This window comes from Hippocampus guttulatus, chromosome 9 (genome assembly GCF_054856545.1).
Source record: "Hippocampus guttulatus isolate MCC_2025c chromosome 9, RoL_Hgut_1.0, whole genome shotgun sequence".
Taxonomy (NCBI): Eukaryota; Metazoa; Chordata; class Actinopteri; order Syngnathiformes; family Syngnathidae; genus Hippocampus; species Hippocampus guttulatus.
In genome coordinates, this window is record NC_141269.1 from 15133703 (window position 1) to 15152535 (window position 18833).

Below are 18833 nucleotides of genomic sequence, written 5' to 3' on the forward strand. Positions count from 1 at the left end.
CCTGATTTCTTTTTTACATTTTTATGTTAGTGTGTGTCCTCAAATCATTGTTGCTAATAAAAGAAAGAAAAATTCTAGCTTTTGAACCCCTTGGATTATATTGCAGTTGATACCTGCACAGTAGTAAGATGATTTTGGACTTTTTTTCCCCTTGTCTTTACATAACTTTTCAGTTGAAACATTCTTGGGATGTCTGAGCCTAGTGGTGAACACGCCCACCTGACTGTTCAGAGGTTGAGGGTTTGAATCTCAGGTCTTCCCCTTCCTGTGTGGAATGTACAGGTTGTCTCCTGTGCTTGGGCTTTTCTGAGCACAGCGACCTCCCACATTCCACAATCGGGTTAGGACTGTAAATTACCCTGAGGTGTGAATGTAAAAGAATCATTGTTTTATTATATATATGTCGCGGTTGTGCTGGAGCCTATCCCAGCCATCTTTGAGCAGTAGGCAGGGTAGACCCTAAAACGGTTGCCAGTCAATCGCAGGGCACACATAAATGAACAACTATTCACACTCACAATCACACCTAGGGACATTTTAAAGCATTCAATTAATCTACAGTGCATGTTTTCGGAATGTGGAAAGTGTGTGTGTGGGGGGGGGGGGGGGGGGGGCGTGATAAAACCCACGCAGACACGGGAAGAGCATGCCAACTCCACACAGGAACCATGCACCTCGGCACTGTGAGGTGAACGTGCTCAGTCACCTAAAGATAAAACACAAAACAAAACAAAATAATTCATATTGCAAACAAGGATACCTATGAGACTTACGCTTTTCAAGTATTCTGAATGCATTTAGATTATCAATCGGCATTTATGTGATTTTTATTTTATTGTATCAAGTGATTTGAAATGAGTATCAATTTCAAATAAAAAAATGTAAACAACGGATTTGATTTTAGAAATTTACACTTATGGATATGAACTCTCCCCGACAAAATTTACGAATTACATACTAAGTAAAAAGTAAAGTTTTTTTTTTTTAATTTGATGGCTTTCCAAAACGATCGAATCCGGCGACCAATCAATGAGAGGAGGCGTTCCCACCCGCACCTCTTCAGTTCCTGCTTCACAGTTAGAATAGTTTCAATAGCGTGAGTATTTTGTCATCCCTGTCACTTTAAAACATGATTCCACCGACTGTTTCATTTGGAGTCGTGTGATGCTTGACACGACTGCGTGCACGGAAGATTTTTGTGTAAAAGCAGCTCCAGCAAGCAATCTTTTATGTAGAGTTTGAAAAAGTAACAGTATGCATATGATTTGTTGAGAATGACGGGGAGCGTTTTGTTCATTCTAATCGGGGACGCCCTTCGCCGAAAAAATGCAATATGAACAGGAACATAACGATTATGAATAGGAGTGTTCAGCCAAAAAAAGGAGGAGACCTTTCCAGCACACAGCAGCATCCACCCACAGTCACGCGCAAAGCCAGTGCACAGCCCCACTCAGCTCTACATGTGGCTAAACAAAGCTTCGGGAGTTTTCATCTGCAAAGGATTGAAGAGCACGCAGCGGTTTTCCCAAAGGAAGGTGAATATAATGCACTCTTATTTTTATTGATGTAAAATGATCTCATTCGTGTTTACTCTGACGTGTAGGCTATGTTATTTTGATTTGTTCTACTCTAATGTGTAGGCTATTTCAATGTGTTCTTTATACGTTTTAAAGAAGTATCTGTCATGTTACTAGTAACCTACTATATCCTCCTGACTACCAGTAGTTCAAATTTGTCCTCTGTAGAGGACATTTGTGAACCTAAATATCTCCCACTCAGTGCCTCCAATCGCATTAACTCCTTTTGTTACTCTAAAGAGGACATTCAGTGCTTTCCAATGATACCAAATTTGTAGGGGTTAGAAAAGTAAGAAAATGGCTTCCCTCAGTGCAAGCACTTTTTATGGGAAGAGGAAAAGTAATACTTTTTATCAAACACATTTTGTCTTGAAATGCTGTTGGCATTTTAATTATAAGACTCTTATGAACACGTTAACGTGTTGTTTGAGTTGTTTTAAGTGTATTTGAGCCTGTTTAAAAAATGTAGTGGGATTTCAAAAATTTCTTTTGGAGTAGTCCAATTACTTCACATAGATTGGGGAATGTCAAAATAAAAGTGATTGGACAACAATTTTTTTCCTGGTAGTCAGAGGTTAAATACAAAAAAGCATTTTTTTCATGTATTTATATGATCTCTCAAATTTGATATTGTTTAGAGTCTCGTGTATCTGAAACTACGTAATACAATATGGTTTTACTGTATTGGTATTTAAGTGTCTTGGTTCAATTATTTCTTACCTAGTTTTGGTTTTGCTTTTACATTATGTGCTGTCATTAAAAAATCTCATTCGCGTCATTTTTATGAAAAAACACTTTTGTGAAATCTATTGCTGCGTGTCACATATGGTCTCATGTCAATGCAGCTGATTATACATATGATTAGATGTAACATTTATTTTTATGTAATAGTTCATGCTTATTCACAGTTCTCAAAAGATGAGAACTAAATTTGAAATAAGGCTCACACGCAATTTAAGAGAGGGCTTCGAATTCAACCATTCATGTAAACAAGCAAATTGGCTGAATTTAACATGAATGTTACACTCGAGCAAAGGATAATGTGCAAAATGGCGCCACACTATGTTCTTATCTTTTTTTCCCTCCAGATGAGGCATCAGGTGTGGGTGAGATCTACCGAGGCGAGTGGGTCTGCGTGGCGTGTGTGACATGGTGTGGGAGATGAGGACCGTTCTTGCGGTGAGCGTAGGCAGTGATGGAGGGGAGTCCTGCTGCCGCCGCATAAAGGTGGGCAGGATGAAGAAGCTACTGGGGCTGAAGCAGAGTCACTCGGCGGACGCACACGCTGACACAGTGCCTGGAGTGTGCCTGAGGAGTTTCCAGCTGTTGGGTTCTGATGAACAATGTGAGGTGAGCTCCACCTGAACAGAAACAGACCATTCTGGAGAGGTATTAACTTGTTGACTTTCTCTCATGTTGCTATCAGTACTTTCATTACAGACATACAGTAGTGTAGAGTATATCTCGCGTAGCTAAAGCTAGTCTTCATTTGTAAATAAAGTTTGTCCGATTTTTCGTACGGAAAATCCTGCGGTTCTTTCACTTCTGCACAACATTTCTTTTTAACTAAGAACGTCATCACAGCACGAATGGGCACGCTCGCTCCCTCGGGAAGACATAACATATAACGTTGGGTGTAAGGTTTATTTTCGGCTCAGGCAAGTCTGGTAAGCAGGTGGAATGTTTGAGGAAGCACCACTAACTTTGGGAAATTTGTTGTTTGCTTGTCACCATTCAAGTGACTAATCAGCAATAATTGCAGTCTTTTCTGGCTCGGTCTGCCCTTTTGTTTGCAAAGAGCGCATGGTCAAGCATGAAAGAATGATGCTCGATTCATTTGTTAATTCATGGCCGGAATCTCGTTAGGGCAACAAAAGGCTCATTCTTGGACTTACCATTGGCCTGCCTGATTAACATTTCATCTTGTCTCCTTGTCAGTGTCGTCATATGTGTGGCTGTGTAGAATTGCTTTCATTTTAAATGGACATATTCAAGGCATATTTACGCAGCAACGAGCTAGCAAAAAGGTGAATGTGTTTGAAGGTATTTTGATGTTGCTCATTCGAAAATCCCCTTTGAATAGAAGCAGTAGCAAGTAATTGTTGGAGAGATTGTTCGAAGCGCAAATGCATTACCTGCGTTGACTACAACATGACTCCTTAAAGAATTTTCTCCATATGCTATATATTTTGATTCTTTCAAGTGATGGGGCTAAAGTTCCTTTTGCAGATGGCAACAGACCAGTTTCATACTGTGGGTGTTTCCCCACCACTCCCCTGACACCACAGGCAGGAACGCAAGCTACTACCTGGCAGAAAAGTGTCCAAACTGGATTCTTGAGAGGCAGCAGTGCACTAAACCTAGCAAGTTGACGTTGGCCTGCTACTGGCATGGCCAATGATCACGGGGTCCACATACTTTGATGTACAGTGCATCTTCAGTCTTAAACCGAGAAGTTTTTGAGAATAGGTGTGTGTCATTATTTTCAGGCTTCACATATTTGGTCACCGTTCTGTTTTCATTTTCATTTGGTTGTTGTCTTAATTGTTGAATGCAAAAAATAATTGGGGGGGAATCGCCCTAATCTCATTACGTTAGGGAGATTCCCTGATTGCAGTGGTAAAAAGGGCACAGCAAGTGATACACAAATAACATGACACTGTTTTGTCTTGTTTGAGAACTAGTGCAGTTTTTTTCTCAATTAAAAGAAGATATAGTGCTTTGGTTTTGTGTTTGATACCAACAAATTTACTGTGTGAGCTCAGATCTGTTGGTCTTAACTGATTTCCAACAAAAAGGTACATATCTGAATATTTAACAGTCCGAGTCCATCCATCCATCCATTTTCCAATCTACTTATCCTCACAAGGGTTGCGGGGTGTGCTGGAGCCTATCCCAACTGTCTTCGGGCAGTAGGTGGGGTACAACCCGAAATGGTTGCCAGCCAATTGCAGGTCACACACAGACGAACAACCATCCACGCTCACACTCACAACTAGGGACAATTTAGAGTGCTCCATTAACCTGCCATGCATGTTTGTGGAATGTGGGAGGAAACCGGAGTACCCGGAGAAAACCCATGCAGGCACGAGGTGAACATGTAAACTCCACATAGGGAGGCCGGAGCCAGTATCGAACCCTGCACCTCTGCACTGTGAGGCCAACATGCTAACTAGTCTCCCTCCGGGCCGCCTCACAGAAATATCTATCACATATTAACTGCTTAGCAGTTTCATCAAGAGATTATTTGGAATTGTTTGTAATTTAAATATTTAACAGTTTGAGTTATGGCACTATCAAATACTGTTTAGCAGTCTCACAGAGAGATATTTTTTTTAATAATAATTAAGTTTAAGACCTGATGCATCAGACAGTTCCCAAATAGTTTGTAGTACAGCCTTAATTCCAGGTTGTTTTGTATTTATAGACTCATTTTTACATTTCCTGTGGTCAGTATTAGTCCGTTGTGCTAGCCCCGCCCACACCTGGCACTTCCCCGTACCGGCCTCTCTCACTCTGGTCTCTTTTACTAGTTTTGTCTCTTTCTCATTTGCTACCTGCTGTTTGCAGCCAAGATGTATATTCGATGTATTTTAGAGTTTGTCACTTGTCGGAGCAATGCGCATCCCCTTTTTGGCTAAACGTGGGCGCGCCCCATGCAAAAATGGGAACTCCGGGAAAATGGCAGTTGACTATGGTGAGTTGAGCAAAAAATACAAATACTGTACCGTCATTATTCACGTTCTCTCTGTTTGACTTGCCATGATCGTGAAGAACTTTTTTTTTCTTGCCTGTCTGTGCTCGATTCACATGTGTTAATGCCGACGAACCGTCGTTTCATCACTTAAAACAGAAATTGAGAGGAATTAAATTTGCCTGCGTTGAGGGGCTGGGGAGGGTATAGCATCATTTTTCGAAAACAGCGCCGTGTTTACACTTCCCTGCAATCGTGCTTATTCCAAGGCTTTCTCGTTCATTTTATTTGTACCTCATTTGGAGTTGCAATGTTATTTAAATTAGTATGTGTTAATTTGATAACCTTGGAATTAGCAACTTAATCAAGTATAATTTGAGGTGCGACATTGTTATTGCCAGTTGGAAAGAACGTCTGTTAGAATTTTGACAGTCGGTCACTGTGGTGACCGCTTGTTCCTGCACAAATGGTGCACTCATCGGACCAGGTCACAAGCTAAATCGCAATAATTGGTTGAGATGACACGCAATTCAGGCGTTGTCATGACTGAGTCAGTTTGTCATGAGTTTTGCGCTGCACACGAGTAGGTTTGTCACTATGTTAAATTGTCGCTCACTGAAATGGTGCGTGGAAAGCATGTAATTGTTACTTTTATCATTTTGAGTTTATTGCTAGTGTTTTTTTAAAAGGGGGAATTAAATTTTTCATTATTTTTGATGGGAAAAACTATGTTTCAAAGTGTTTTGAAAAAAACACTTTGCAAACATTTGCTTATTCTTTGCAAAGGGAGCAAAACAAATCTGAGAAAAATCAATGTCGCCGACCCCACATGTGTATTGTATCTTATACACTAACATGACTGCTTGAATTTACCCCGACAGGACCAAGTACAGGAATGGGGTGACGAAGAGGAGAACGGGGCTGTGTTTGGCATCACGGTGCGACGAGAGCCCGTCATGGCAAGCCCAAACATGGCCATGCTGGCCGACCATATGGCCTGCAATTCTGTCCAGTACCACACTGTGAAGCTGCGCAGACTCAAAGCAGGCACCCTGGAGCACTTGGTCACCCACCTTCTGGATCCCGAAAGTCAGGAGCCTGACTACGTCCATGTTTTCCTCTCCACTTACAGAGCCTTCACCTCTACCAATATTCTCATTGAGCTGCTTTTTCATAGGTGAGACTCTTTCTTTTTTTCACTCTCAGGCTTCTGAACTTTGGCAAACGGAAACCAAAATGTGGGTTTAATATCTGTCTACATGTCAACGTATTCACTCATTGTTACCATTTTACACAGAGATCCTTGTCTTGTGCTAATGTGCAGCTAAGACGAGAGTGTCCATTTCAATTGCTGTGATGAATAATAACAAAGCTCCCACCCGTTTTAAAATTTTAACACACACTCACTGGGCATTTCATAGGGGTGCACCTGTACAATCTTAATTAGGTGCATTCCGGTTGTGTCATCTTTCAAACCAATCACCAAAATACTAAACAGTAGTAACCTTAGTCTGAAGCAGTCTCCTAACACAACACTACAATTTATAGCCGGGCTGATGAACAGTTAAATGAATCCAACTCTGAGCATTATTTTTTAGGCCTGTACCTCTTGTTTGTGCAGATGTGGCAATACTGTAGTTTCACCCTTTGTGAAATACATAATGAAACATACATCAATAGTTCACTTCAAACAGTCTTTGTACATGTATCCTATATAGTGTGACTTCTGATTAGCATTAGGTAAATGTTACTTCCCCCATTTAAAGTAGGGTACTGGAACCTGGAGGTTGAGTGCAATCTGATCTGAAACAATGGATTACTTAACATGTGTTCGGATTTCAAAAGTTTTTCCCCCATTGTGAATTTTCACCTCCAGGGTCTAAATGTTTAACCATAAAATTCATTAACTATGCAGACTTGCTTAACCACTCTTTAAATGTGTAAAAATATGTTAATAACTTGCATATTAATGCATTCAAACACAATTCTTTTTTTTTTTTTTAACATTCACTATCACACAAGTGTAAAAAGAAGTTAATCACGAATGTAATACATATGACCTGACTTGAGGCTAGTAATCTGGGTATGCCTCACCTGGTTGGACTGCCTGGCAGGTGACTCATACAGTACATCAAGGTTGAAAGAGGCTATTGGACACCTAGCGACGTCACTCGAGCTATGTGCAACGAAACCTCTTTTGTAATGTTGAATGGATCAGTGACGTTTATTCTTGAGGCAAATTTTTACAATCTTTGTCCTCATGTCACATTCCCCATAGAGTTTCCTCATAGAAGCTCAGGAGACAAAAATAAACTGCCTGGCTTCAACTATTTTCATGATAATTTCCAGCCAGTTTGAGGTACTGTATATATTAAAAAAAAAAAAAAAAATCCAGACAAGTTTGCTATTTTTTTTTTTAAATCTATGTCGCTATTTGTTTTTCGCATGCCACAAGTGTAGTTGTAATGTTATTTGTCAAACAGTCACCCTCATACCTGTGCTGCTGGTGGCAACAGGTTTGCCGTCACTCTGAGGACACTTTTGGAACATTAACTCCCTCCTTTGACTCACAGGACAAACTGAATGACGCCCAAGTTTTGCGTGAATAATTTTTTGAATGAAAAAAAAAAAGATTTTGGAAGTGATTTCCTTGCTAAGACGTTTATTGTTTCATTTTCCGATGGCCTTAAGTAAGACAACAACATGGAGCAATCCTATAGCCTTATGATACCTTTATTGCGGACGGAAACCGTCCGTTAACAGCCTCAAGGTGAAGGGCTCGCTTGGGAAATGTTCTGTGATGGTCTGCATCCTGCTGACTGGATGCAGAGTAATGCAAGGTGTTTCCGGACAATCCTGATTGATCAATCATAATACATTGTGAACCTCACAATAAGTTGTGCAGTCGCTCAAATGGATTTTAGGCACTACCTAGCTAAGTTGTGACTGACGTGCTGACCTTCCCCTTTTAATTTCTTCTATTTTGAATGTTAATGCCGTATAACTAACTGTTAAAAGCCAGGGAAAATGTTAGAGCAGAGGAAACATGAAAAAGTTAAACCTCTCAGTTAAGTGGATTCTGTATGTGAGATGAAGACAAAATGACAAAAATGTGTTTTTATCCAAATAACGCAGACTGTTTCCCTTTTTTTAAATTCCCAGAGATGACACAAACGTCACATGCTCGCATAGGTGAGTTCATTAACTTTGTTCACTTGGATTTTCCATTATTCCATGCGAATCCGGCACTTCGAGGCTTCATTGTGTCTCTGGATTCAACCCCCCCCCCCCCCCAAAAACCAAACCCAAATCTGATTGGATTCATTTCCCTCAATTCCTCCTCAGTGCTTTGCATCCGGTAATCAAGCTCTGGTTGGGGGAATACGGCGCAGATTTCCGTGAGCCCTCTCAATACCAGTCTCTCCGACTCTTATGTGCCAACTTGCGCCGGCGCCTCTGCTTTCGACGCTTGGCTCAGACCGCAGAGAGTCTGCTCAAATCGCTCAAGGAACAAGGTAGAGGAAACTTCAAGTTCTGTCACTGGCTACTGCTTATTCACTCACAACCACAGCAACCAACACACAGAATACAATCACATTCTGCCTTTGTGGGGTATGTAATAGTACCGTATTTAACGCAGTATAAGGCACTTCAGATATAAGGCGCACCTTCAGTGAATACAATACAATACGATACAATATAGCTTTATTTATATAGAGCTTTCACACACGCTGCAGCTGTAACAAAGCGCTTTACAGAACATTTAAAATACTACGTCCAAGAAGTCAGAATATTGATCCATACTTAAGGCGAATCGAATTAAATCAAAGTTGGCTGTTAAGCGGCGAAAATATAATTCTTTTAGGCGCGCCTTATAGGGCGGAAAATGCAGTTTAACTTTGCTGGAGAAACATTTTCAAGAGCAGTATCTTCAGAATCACACATGCATATTATTTCCTTTTATTTTAATAACTTTTGCCAGAGGTCTGTGATTTACTTTAAGAGCTTTTATGTCTGGTACATATCTTGGATCACATTAGGCTGTGTAGGAGTGCCTAATTTCTGATCAGAGTATGCGATGTCTTTTTGTCATGTCGATGAAGTAATTATTGTCCTCTGTTTCCTCTTGGTACAGCCTAATTGCATGTGGCCTGTTTAATGTGTTTTTTTTTTGCCATTCGTGCTTCCATGTGTTTTGACAGATCACAGCCAGTTTGTGCCAGTGGATGACAGAGCGCTGCTCTGCAAAGAGAAAGACAGAGACATCTTTTTGAACTTCCATGTCACTGACGTAGCGGAACAGCTCACCAGATTGGACAGGGTGGGTTTGCCTTACTGCTTATTGCAATGTAGTGACAGATAAAGTATATGGCAATTCCCGGGGTTGTTATTCATGGTTTATTTTTTTCCAGGAACTCTTTGTCCAAGTGTTACCGTTCCACTGCCTGGGCTGCGTGTGGTCACAACGCGACAAGAAGGAAAACCGCAATCTGGCCCCCAGCGTCCGCGCCACCATTTCCCAGTTCAACGCAGTCACCAACCTCGTTATCACTTCGCTGCTTTGCCCTTCTTCTCCGAGCCCCTCCACTTCCTCTCCCATTTCATCACCCAACTCTTCCTTGAGCTTCCTCTACCCTTTGGGTGCCTCAGGGCTACCTCATTCGTCTCACACCAGTCCTTCCTGCAGAGCGCGCATCCTTGAGTGGTGGATCAATGTGGCACAGGTCAGTGGGGGAAAGAAGCATGCTTGGATGACATACTGTAAACGACCTTGTCAAGCAGTCCTGCTACAGTCATTTTCTCATCCTGACTTCTTGCAGGCATGCAGGCAGCTGAAGAATTTTTCTTCCTTACGGGCCATCCTGTCCGCCCTACAGTCCAATGCTGTGTATCGCCTCAAGAAGACTTGGGTGGCTGTCAGCAAGTGAGCAACCGTCAAAACGCTTCAACTGCTCCATAAGAAAATACTAATCAATACATTTCTAGAGGTTGAACATGTTAAATGGGATTTTCTAGTGTCATTACAACCGCTGATTTTCTCAAGACTTTATTTCCATTGATAATCTGTCCAAAAAACATGTCATTATAAGAATCTGATTATGTTAAACAAATACAGATGTAGTAATGACCACGCAAAGAAAAAAAAATTACCCTCACTGAAGAAAGCCCTTAATCTTGTCCAAGGTCATATATGGAGGTCAATATGATAATACAGCATTCTAAGCTTTCATTTTACAGCTTCAGTCAAGTAACACAATTATGTAAATTTACGGTGAATTTATAATGCTAACTTGCTGTTTTGTTTTTCATTTTTTATAATTGTAAAATACTGTTAAATATTAATCCTTGGCATATAACAGTTCAATTATTCACTTAAGAAGAATGTTAGACAATGATAATTTCTCAACATAAAACTATGGGTTGCTGTAAATTTTCTGATGTTAGAACAGTATGCAACTGTATTTTTTTAAATTGTAAAATGCCATTAAATAGTCATCCCCACGTGTAAATTGACAAGTACCGTTAATGCTTGTTTAAGAATAACAAACTGTAATACATCAATATAAAACAGTATTTTTTGTCATCGCTGATGATGGGAAGATGAAGCTTCAAATTTGCTTAATGAACCACTTGTATTTTTGATTCCTCAATGTAGCACTCTGTTCAACATTTTGCTGAAAGCACGCTTGCACGCCATTTCAGGAGCCCATTTATTTAAGCCAACATTCCATGCTTGTTGCTGGATGCGTTTGTGATTAGTTCACACTGGAAGCACAGGAAGGTCCACAATTTAAGTCAAATACAAGAAATGTCAATCTACGCAGCGGCTGTGTGGGTCAAGAGGTCGAGAGCGTGTTGTCAAGTGACCGAAGGGTCAGCTTTTCGAATCCCGCTCGGTCCAAGTCACGTGTCGCCGTGGCAACCTACAATGTTCCGCCACACCAGTGTGTGAATGTGCAAGTACTTGAATATCCATTGTGAGCTATTTTACTGTTCCGTTAAAGTAGGTGCATGATAAAATAACAGTCAATTACTGGCGTCCCCATTAGAATTTTTTTACACTGCAGGAAAGCACTCAACAAATCTTTATGTTCTGTTTTCAGGGAATGCATGGCTAACTTTAAGCATCTGTGTGAGACATTTCCCGATGAGAACTGTATGCTGGCCAACCAAGAGATCCTAACAGAGGCAAGTAACATTGTGTACTTGAATATTACTACCAGAATGGAAATTGTGTTCATTTATTTGTTTGCTCAACAAGTGTCATGTGTGAAATTTTTCCTTCAATGTCGTTGGTTATGAAAACAGACTTTTTATACATGACCAATTTTATAACATTTATTATTATACAAGTAGAATACCAAAAAGGAGACTTGAAATTGAACCTTCGCGGTGAGCGGTTCTTTTAAACTTATCTGTGCAAAATGTTCCAGATGCATTATGTGCCTAATCGGTGTGTGGACTGCAACTGTGTGCACATTGCCACTTGCCAGCTGATCCTCTTGTCCACACAACACCTTTTATGTTTGACCTTTATTTTACATTGTTTGGTGAATGTCCAAGCTCCGGTTTCAACCGCTTCTCAGCCTCTATTATTCTCTCTCTCTGTCGGGGCATGTGAGTAACAACTTAGGCTCGAGTATCTCATGACGATGCCTTTCTCAGCAGCCCATAGAAATATCATAACCCACAAACACTGAATGTGAGTCCCTTTCATGGCTCACCTTTTCACACCCAGCAACAACCCTGTCATCAGGTGCCCAACCCGGGAAAGAACACTTATGTAATATGTCTGCCGTGTTGTTCGGTGAGCTGAGTGTCATTATGGTATTCAATCAAAGCGGACTTGTGTTTTGTTCCAGGGTGCGAGGCAGCAACAGGTCAACGCCAGTTCTCGGCCGCCCCTGCTCTGTTCCAAACAGAGGGTAAGTAAGGGCCTAATGTTTCATCCACTACATTGATGTATTGATTTACAGTATATTCTGACAATCCAACTACATAGATCCATGCTCATGCAGCCAGTTGGCCTTCCAGATGAAAAATAACCAGTTTACCAAATGTGTGCATTTTCATTTGAAAATACACACGGACATTTTGAATGGGGAGGTCAAAGCCGCATTTGGTGAATAGTTTAAAATTGCAATGTTTTCTGGCCCTAATATTCTGGCCCATTTGGCCACCTCATTGTTTTTGGGGTTTTTTTTGCTTTTATTTTGAAATAATTTTTTAAAATGCTTTAGGGGTAAGATGAATAGTTTACAGTTAGAACGGATTGAACCGGTCAAAAAATTGTGGAAATTAAATTATGGAGAAAAAAAAAAGAATCCATGTCCTCCTTGAATTGACTCGGGCAAACACAAATCTTGATACGAGTCGAATCGTTGGTAAAAACAAATTGCTTTGGTCACAGTCTTTGCCACACAAACACACCAGTCATTTGTATTTCTTGCAGAATTTTCATCAAATGGAAGAAATAAAGCATCAATATAATCAAAGGGCGATTCTTTGCTCAAAGTAGTACAGGTGCATTTGTGTAGATCTGAATATCATGGACAGCTTAATTCATTCCAATATTTCGATTCAAAATGTGTCTTTCATATTTTAAAGATAGTTGCAGCACACAGAGTAAATATTTTATGGTTATATTTTTAATCATTTGTATTATAATATCTTACAGCTAACACTGGTGTCGTCCAGAAACCTTGCATCTCCAAAACCAATAACCGTACTTTTCAGACAAACCAAAGTCATCATCAAAGTGCGTCAGACCCCGGGGGCTGTAGTTTCGATTTGAATTTTAATCTTTTTTAAATTTTTTTGCGATACCAGTCCTCAAGCTTTTCTGATGCATCCCATGTGCTGGAAGTACATAAGACCTGTACTAGTTGTCATTTCGTAGGACTTTGTGTCAATTTTCGTAACATTATATCCACTGCAATGATTTGTGTCTCTTCTGAGCAACGAAACATTGCCTTGTTGTCTTTAGAAGTATAAAGATGGAATTGTACCTTACCTGGGCTCCTACCTGACTGCCCTCACGATGTTGGACACGGCTCTCCCTGACTCTGTGGAGGTGAGTAGAAATCACGCCTGCAAGACAACCTGTTTGGACGTGTCCTTTTCATGCAACTGCAGCAATTGAACACTTTCTGTTGTTTCCTGTCCAAAGGGTGGACTGGTCAACTTTGAGAAGCGCAGGCGGGTACGTTTTGTGTGATGGCTTACTCTACTGTGGTTTTGTTTTTGTTTTTGTTTCTTTCTTTTTTTTGGTCAAGTGGCTGCTGAGTTCTCAAATTGATCCGGTTGTCTTTCTCTCTAATATCTGCTTCAGGAGTTTGAGATTCTTTCTCAGATTCGTCAACTGCAGGCTTCCTGTTCTCACTACCAGCTCCCGGTGAACCCTCGCATAACCAACTGGCTGCAGGCGCGCACGCTGCTCCTCACTGATCAGGAGAGGTTAGAACACTTTGCTGTCATTACAACGCACAGACAATCAAGGGACGCGGTCATGCTGATGGATCATCTTTTTCTTCTGGCCTGAAGCTATGAACTGTCTCGTGAGCTGGAACCACCCGTTGATCCGTGTCCCACCTCTCCCAATTTATGGAGCGGTCGATTACTGACAAAGAAGCTCCCCTCGTAAGTATGGTGCTTTATCTTCAAATGTTGTGCTGCAGCCTTCACATCCGTCCACAGTGCAGACCAAATGTCCACCCACATGTTTCACATATGATCATTTTCACTCAATAAGAGATATTGGAGTTCGTACTGTACATGGGTCAAAATAAAGTTTTTTGTATTGCCTTTTGCAAGTCAAAATGAGCACTTTGCTCGTCATTAAATCACATTGTATAGCAAAACTGAGAATGACAGATTTTCTAGTTGTTAATCGGAGACTGTCCCTGCACTGGACTGGAAGTCTGATTGGTTGAAAACCAGGAAATGATTGATAAGAACAAACGTCTCCTCTTCTCCTGCCTTGCCGCCCAGTGTAGAAAGTAAATACTGTAGTACAATGCAGGCAAACTACCGGTACATGAACCATGTCATATGTTCATTTTAGTCTCAGCTGCAGGCTCTTAAAAAATGGATGGCCATAGTTTGGGCAACCAATACTCAGCTTTCCAAGTGTTCATTAAAAATGAGGCAGAGGTTTTATTGCTAAACATTATATAGTGTTTGAACATTAACACTGCAACTGCAATATCAATACAAGAAAATACCGGAAAATAATGAACGGTTATCAAATGATGATTCAAAATGTAGAGCAGAGTAAAGGTTAATTAAAAATGGAACCAAAATAATTGTTTGAAAACAAAACGTTATGAACGATTAAGTGCAAATGTATTTGACTTTCGCATTAAAAACAAATCAACTGTAATTAACAAATCGATTGTACTGATTTGAAAAGATGTTTTGTGCCCTGCGATTGGCTGGCGATCAGTTCCGGGTTTACCTCGCCTCTTGTCCAAAGACAGCTGGCATAGATTCCAGCACACCCACCACCCTCGTGAGAATAAACCGTACCGAGGAATGGATGGATGGATGGATTAAGCTACTGAAACAACAACATGCATGGGTTGAACTGATTTTCTTCTTTTTTTGAGCCACCAGAGGGAGACTGTTTCACACTTTGAAAATTCCGGGCATAGACAAAATGTCTTTAGTTTGGCCACCTGAGCCAAGCAGCATAAATGCTAACTTGATAGCTCAGTGCCAATCAAAACTGAGCTTAAGTGTCTCTCTAAACGTAGCACTTATATGACGGCATTGCTCAAGCTTTGGATTAGATTGCCTAAAATGTCGTCATGACGCTGCGGTTGGTCAGTTGTCCTCATCATATCTTCATCATTCTTTGAAGAGAAAAGCAAATATTTTTATGTGCAGGTCACGAGCAACCAGTGACGGTTCCCTGGGGAAGACTCACGTTGACCAGATGAGTGTGTCGTCTTCGAGCTCCAGCGGCTCGGACATGGACGACCTCTGTGTCCCTCATTCGTCACCACTCAGACTCAAACTCAAGGTAAGAGCACTTAATAATGTATCTGTGTGTAATTTTATGATAAGGATTGAAACATTTGACATTCAAAAGTTTACACAAGGTCAAATGAACTTCAACCTGAAAGGTTACAGGGCGTTTTTTTTTTTTGTTTGCTTTTTTTTCTGTTTTGCATTTTGGAGCACATACCCTTTGTTAAAAATGTTTTGTGTTCAATTTCCTCTTTTTGCAGTCGCTCTCCAGCTCAATGCACAACATCACTGAGGACTACGCCTCCGTGTCGTCGTCCTCCTCTCCCATCCTCTCCAGCTCCTCCTGTAGCTCCTCCAATCCCGACCTGAGCAGCAGCTCTTTGGGGCTGAGGCCAGACTCCTCATCATCCTCATCCTCCTCCAGCGTCTCTACGCAGTCTGTGCTGCCTGTCTACAACAAACAGCTCGCCGACTCGTGTATCATAAGAGTCAGCATGGAGTGTGTCAACACCGGCAACATCTACAAAAGCATTCTGGTGAGGGAGAGCACACAGCTCCTCCTACACAGTATTGGGCCACCAAGAGCTCTTTTTGTTTGTTTTAAAGACCTTTTTTTAAATCTGTTTAGACATCGTCAAACAGTGAAGTAGAACACAAGGTGTTAGCAGGATTGTGCAACAAACCTTTGCAGTGTGCCAATAGTGGGGATCCACCGTATGTCGTTTAGAAAAGCACAAATAAAACCTACGATGTAGCAGCTTGAGCAGTAAAATTAAAAGCAGCAACATCAGGAATGTAATCAGAATCATACAATGAAGTGCTTGTTGCAGCCACTAAAATGTAATACAATGTGTCTTTTTTTTTTTTTTACAACTAACTTTGTCCCTCAGCTGACCAGTCAGGATCACACACCTCAGGTCATTCAGAGGGCTCTGGACAAACACAACCTGGAGGACACGTTCAGCTGTCAGGACTTTAGCCTCTGCCAGATGCTCAACAATGGAAATGGTACGCTTCAAAACAATATGAGAATTGATAATCATTTCAGAACAGGTGCCTTGACTTTGAGTTACGTTTCACAAATTTGCATAAGCTTCAGAAAGTCTTATAATAGTTTGGAATTCCTCATTATAATTCATTCTTTTTCATTTCATTTTGAGTTTTGTTGTTTACATTTTTTTAGTTTTAATCAGTTTTCAGAGCGGGTTTATATTAGTCTTATTTTTTTTAAGTCTTTCGTTTTAATTCATCACAGTAAGTATTGTGTAGTAAAAACTCAACAAAGAATATTGAATTAAAAATAACCATCCATAAATCAAATCTGGAGCCATATAAGGTAAAGGTCACTATAACCTCCTTTGCGTTTCAGAGCTGCACATCCCCGACAACGCCAACGTGTATTACGCCATGTGCACCACCTCCAACTATGACTTTATCCTGCACCAACGCTGGAGGAGCCACAGGAGACATGCGGGCTCCTCCTCCAGTCCCGGAGCGCCTCGTGTCCGCCACGCCAAGTAACAAACGGCTGTCATTCAAACTAAATCTGCCAAGGAGAGCCCAAAACTCACAGTCACTTTGTTTGGCTTCACGCGCGAGCCACCCTGATGCCTGCAAGCTTTGCCCAGATGTCTTCTGTCAGTGCCTCAGCTGCATTTGAAACATTTGGACATCACACCTGCTCCTCCCCAGCATGCTCCAGCCTCTCAGAAGGCATGTTTGGAGCTTTTGCACAAGTAGAAGATGTGTGAATGGAACGCAGCAAATGGACGCTCGCTGCAACCTGCGCTGCGATTGGAAGTCGTGCACATTGTATTAGACAAACCATCCCGACCTTCGACATCTGCTTTGGGTATTTGTCTTCTTTTTAAAGGTTTTCATATAACTTCAAATCAACGTAAGAGTTGAAATGATATCAGTATTCTGCTTTGTAGCGAATTGTTTTATTTAAATTTGTTTGTGAGCACCCTTTCAGTTCATTTTGAAACAGGAGCCGAATGTAGTACAAAAATGAAGGATGAAAGCTTGAGCAGCCAAGGGAAGGTGATGATGTGATTTTGCAGTGTTGCTCTTAACGGGGTTGGGACGGTGATGATGGTTGAATGGGGGTGATGTCACTAATACAAGATGGCATCCTTCATCTGTGACGCTGTCAACGTGGTTGGCGTGAAGGATGGTTTTCGTACGTGAAGGATGAAGCGTCCCAGTAAGTGAAAGGACATGCCAGTGATGTTCAATCCTTGCTGCTTTTAAAACTGTTTGCTGTGATCGCTAACCTTTTGTTTGCAATGAGTTTTGAAACGGTGGTGAGTCGCACGCAGAGTTTTGTGGAGGATTTTGCATCACTGCCAGAAGTCAGAATGGTCCCCCCCCAGTAGTTTTGATCTATTCGCGCACTACTATTTTCAACTCGTATCTAATATTGATGTTTTATTTCCTTTTTACCTTTTCCCAAGCTCTTAGTAATTTGAAATACTGTCTAATAAAGATATTTTTTTATTTATTGCACAGATTACATTGTATTGACAACTTTGATCTAAAAAGAAAGGCTTGTAGACTAATGACATGATCATGAGTCACTGCACACTATTTAGGCAAGAATAAAGGGACATCTGCCTATTACGGCAACTGAAAATGGAATTCATTACTGTGTAGAATTGGTGAGAATGACAACTGAGAATAAAATTGTTTCAAGTCACATAACCCAAAAAGTCTTTGGGCACATAGCCATTACAACTTCGGTGAAAACAAAGTCACTGATTTATCATCAGGTTCCATCGATAATGTTCTGATGGGCAGATGTTGCAGCACCTGAAGGTGAATAAACCAACACGACAGTGACCAGAAGCACACAGCCAAGAGAACAAGGGAGTGGCTTCAGGGCAAATCTGTGAATGTCCTTGAGTGGCCCGGCCTCAGGCCAAACTTGAAATCCAATTGATCGTCTCTGAAGAGCTTTGAAAATGGCTGTGCACTGATGTGTCACATCCAACCTGATGGACTTTGACAGGTCCCGCAAAGAGGAATGGATGAAACTGACCAACGTTAGGTGAGCCAAGCTCTTGGCATCATATTCAAAAAGACTCCAGGCTGTAATTACTGCCAAAAGTTGCACATCAATCATAGTCCCAGGCTGGATCTCATCATTGGCCAACCACTGGACCAGAGACCCTGGCATTTGCTTTCTTGAATGTACTCAGTAAAAGCAGTAAAACATTTGTCGACCTTGAAGTGTGCCGAAACCCGCAAGCAGCAGGAGAGCCAGTGAAACTCCAAACATGTTGGGATATGATTCGACCATCAAAAGTATGAAAGTCAGGCTATTCTACACAGACCACCATCGGTCTACCTTCTACCTATTCCAGGGACTACACTCCACTCGAACGGTGACGCATTTCCACCTGCACAACTGCTACCAAGTGGAATCACCTTGCAGCCATAGCCTCTGAAATGCCCCCATGAACGGCTTGTGGGGTTGGATTACTGATTGGCCACGACTGCTCCAGAGCACGAGCATCACACCAAGTTATTAAAAAAGGTGACAACAAGTCTTTCGCTGACTGTGAAAGACTTAGGCACCTGAAAAACAA

At 41.2% G+C, this 18833-nt stretch overlaps 1 protein-coding gene across 3 annotated transcripts; it reads left to right on the forward strand.

Annotated features, from left to right (window-relative positions):
- Window positions 1-1144: 1144 nt before the first annotated feature.
- On the forward strand, window positions 1145-17878 carry rgl3a (ral guanine nucleotide dissociation stimulator-like 3a). 3 transcript variants are annotated; one of them, XM_086120405.1, is made up of 18 exons: window positions 1145-1535; window positions 2666-2927; window positions 6153-6448; window positions 8434-8463; window positions 8617-8786; window positions 9474-9592; window positions 9684-9995; window positions 10092-10195; window positions 11376-11460; window positions 12135-12197; window positions 13259-13345; window positions 13442-13474; window positions 13604-13728; window positions 13816-13911; window positions 15160-15295; window positions 15504-15779; window positions 16134-16251; window positions 16613-17878. In XM_086120405.1, the coding sequence occupies exons 2-18, from the start codon at window positions 2727-2729 to the stop codon at window positions 16762-16764; spliced, it is 2403 nt and encodes an 800-aa protein (XP_085976531.1). In that variant the 5' UTR covers window positions 1145-1535; window positions 2666-2726; the 3' UTR covers window positions 16765-17878. The 3 variants fall into 3 exon arrangements, with proteins under 3 accessions (XP_085976531.1, XP_085976532.1, XP_085976534.1); XM_086120406.1 differs by having other exon boundaries at window positions 13262-13345; XM_086120408.1 differs by lacking the exons at window positions 1145-1535; window positions 2666-2927 and adding an exon at window positions 5094-5274.
- Window positions 17879-18833: the final 955 nt, after the last annotated feature.

Coding starts and splice junctions, on each gene's coding strand:
- rgl3a (XM_086120405.1), top strand. CDS start 2,727: ATGGTGTGGGAGATGAGGACCGTTCTTGCGGTGAGCGTAGGCAGTGAT. Junction 9,996..10,091: donor GGTGGATCAATGTGGCACAG/GTCAGTGGGGGA, acceptor GACTTCTTGCAG/GCATGCAGGCAGCTGAAGAA. Junction 16,252..16,612: donor GATGCTCAACAATGGAAATG/GTACGCTTCAAA, acceptor TTTGCGTTTCAG/AGCTGCACATCCCCGACAAC.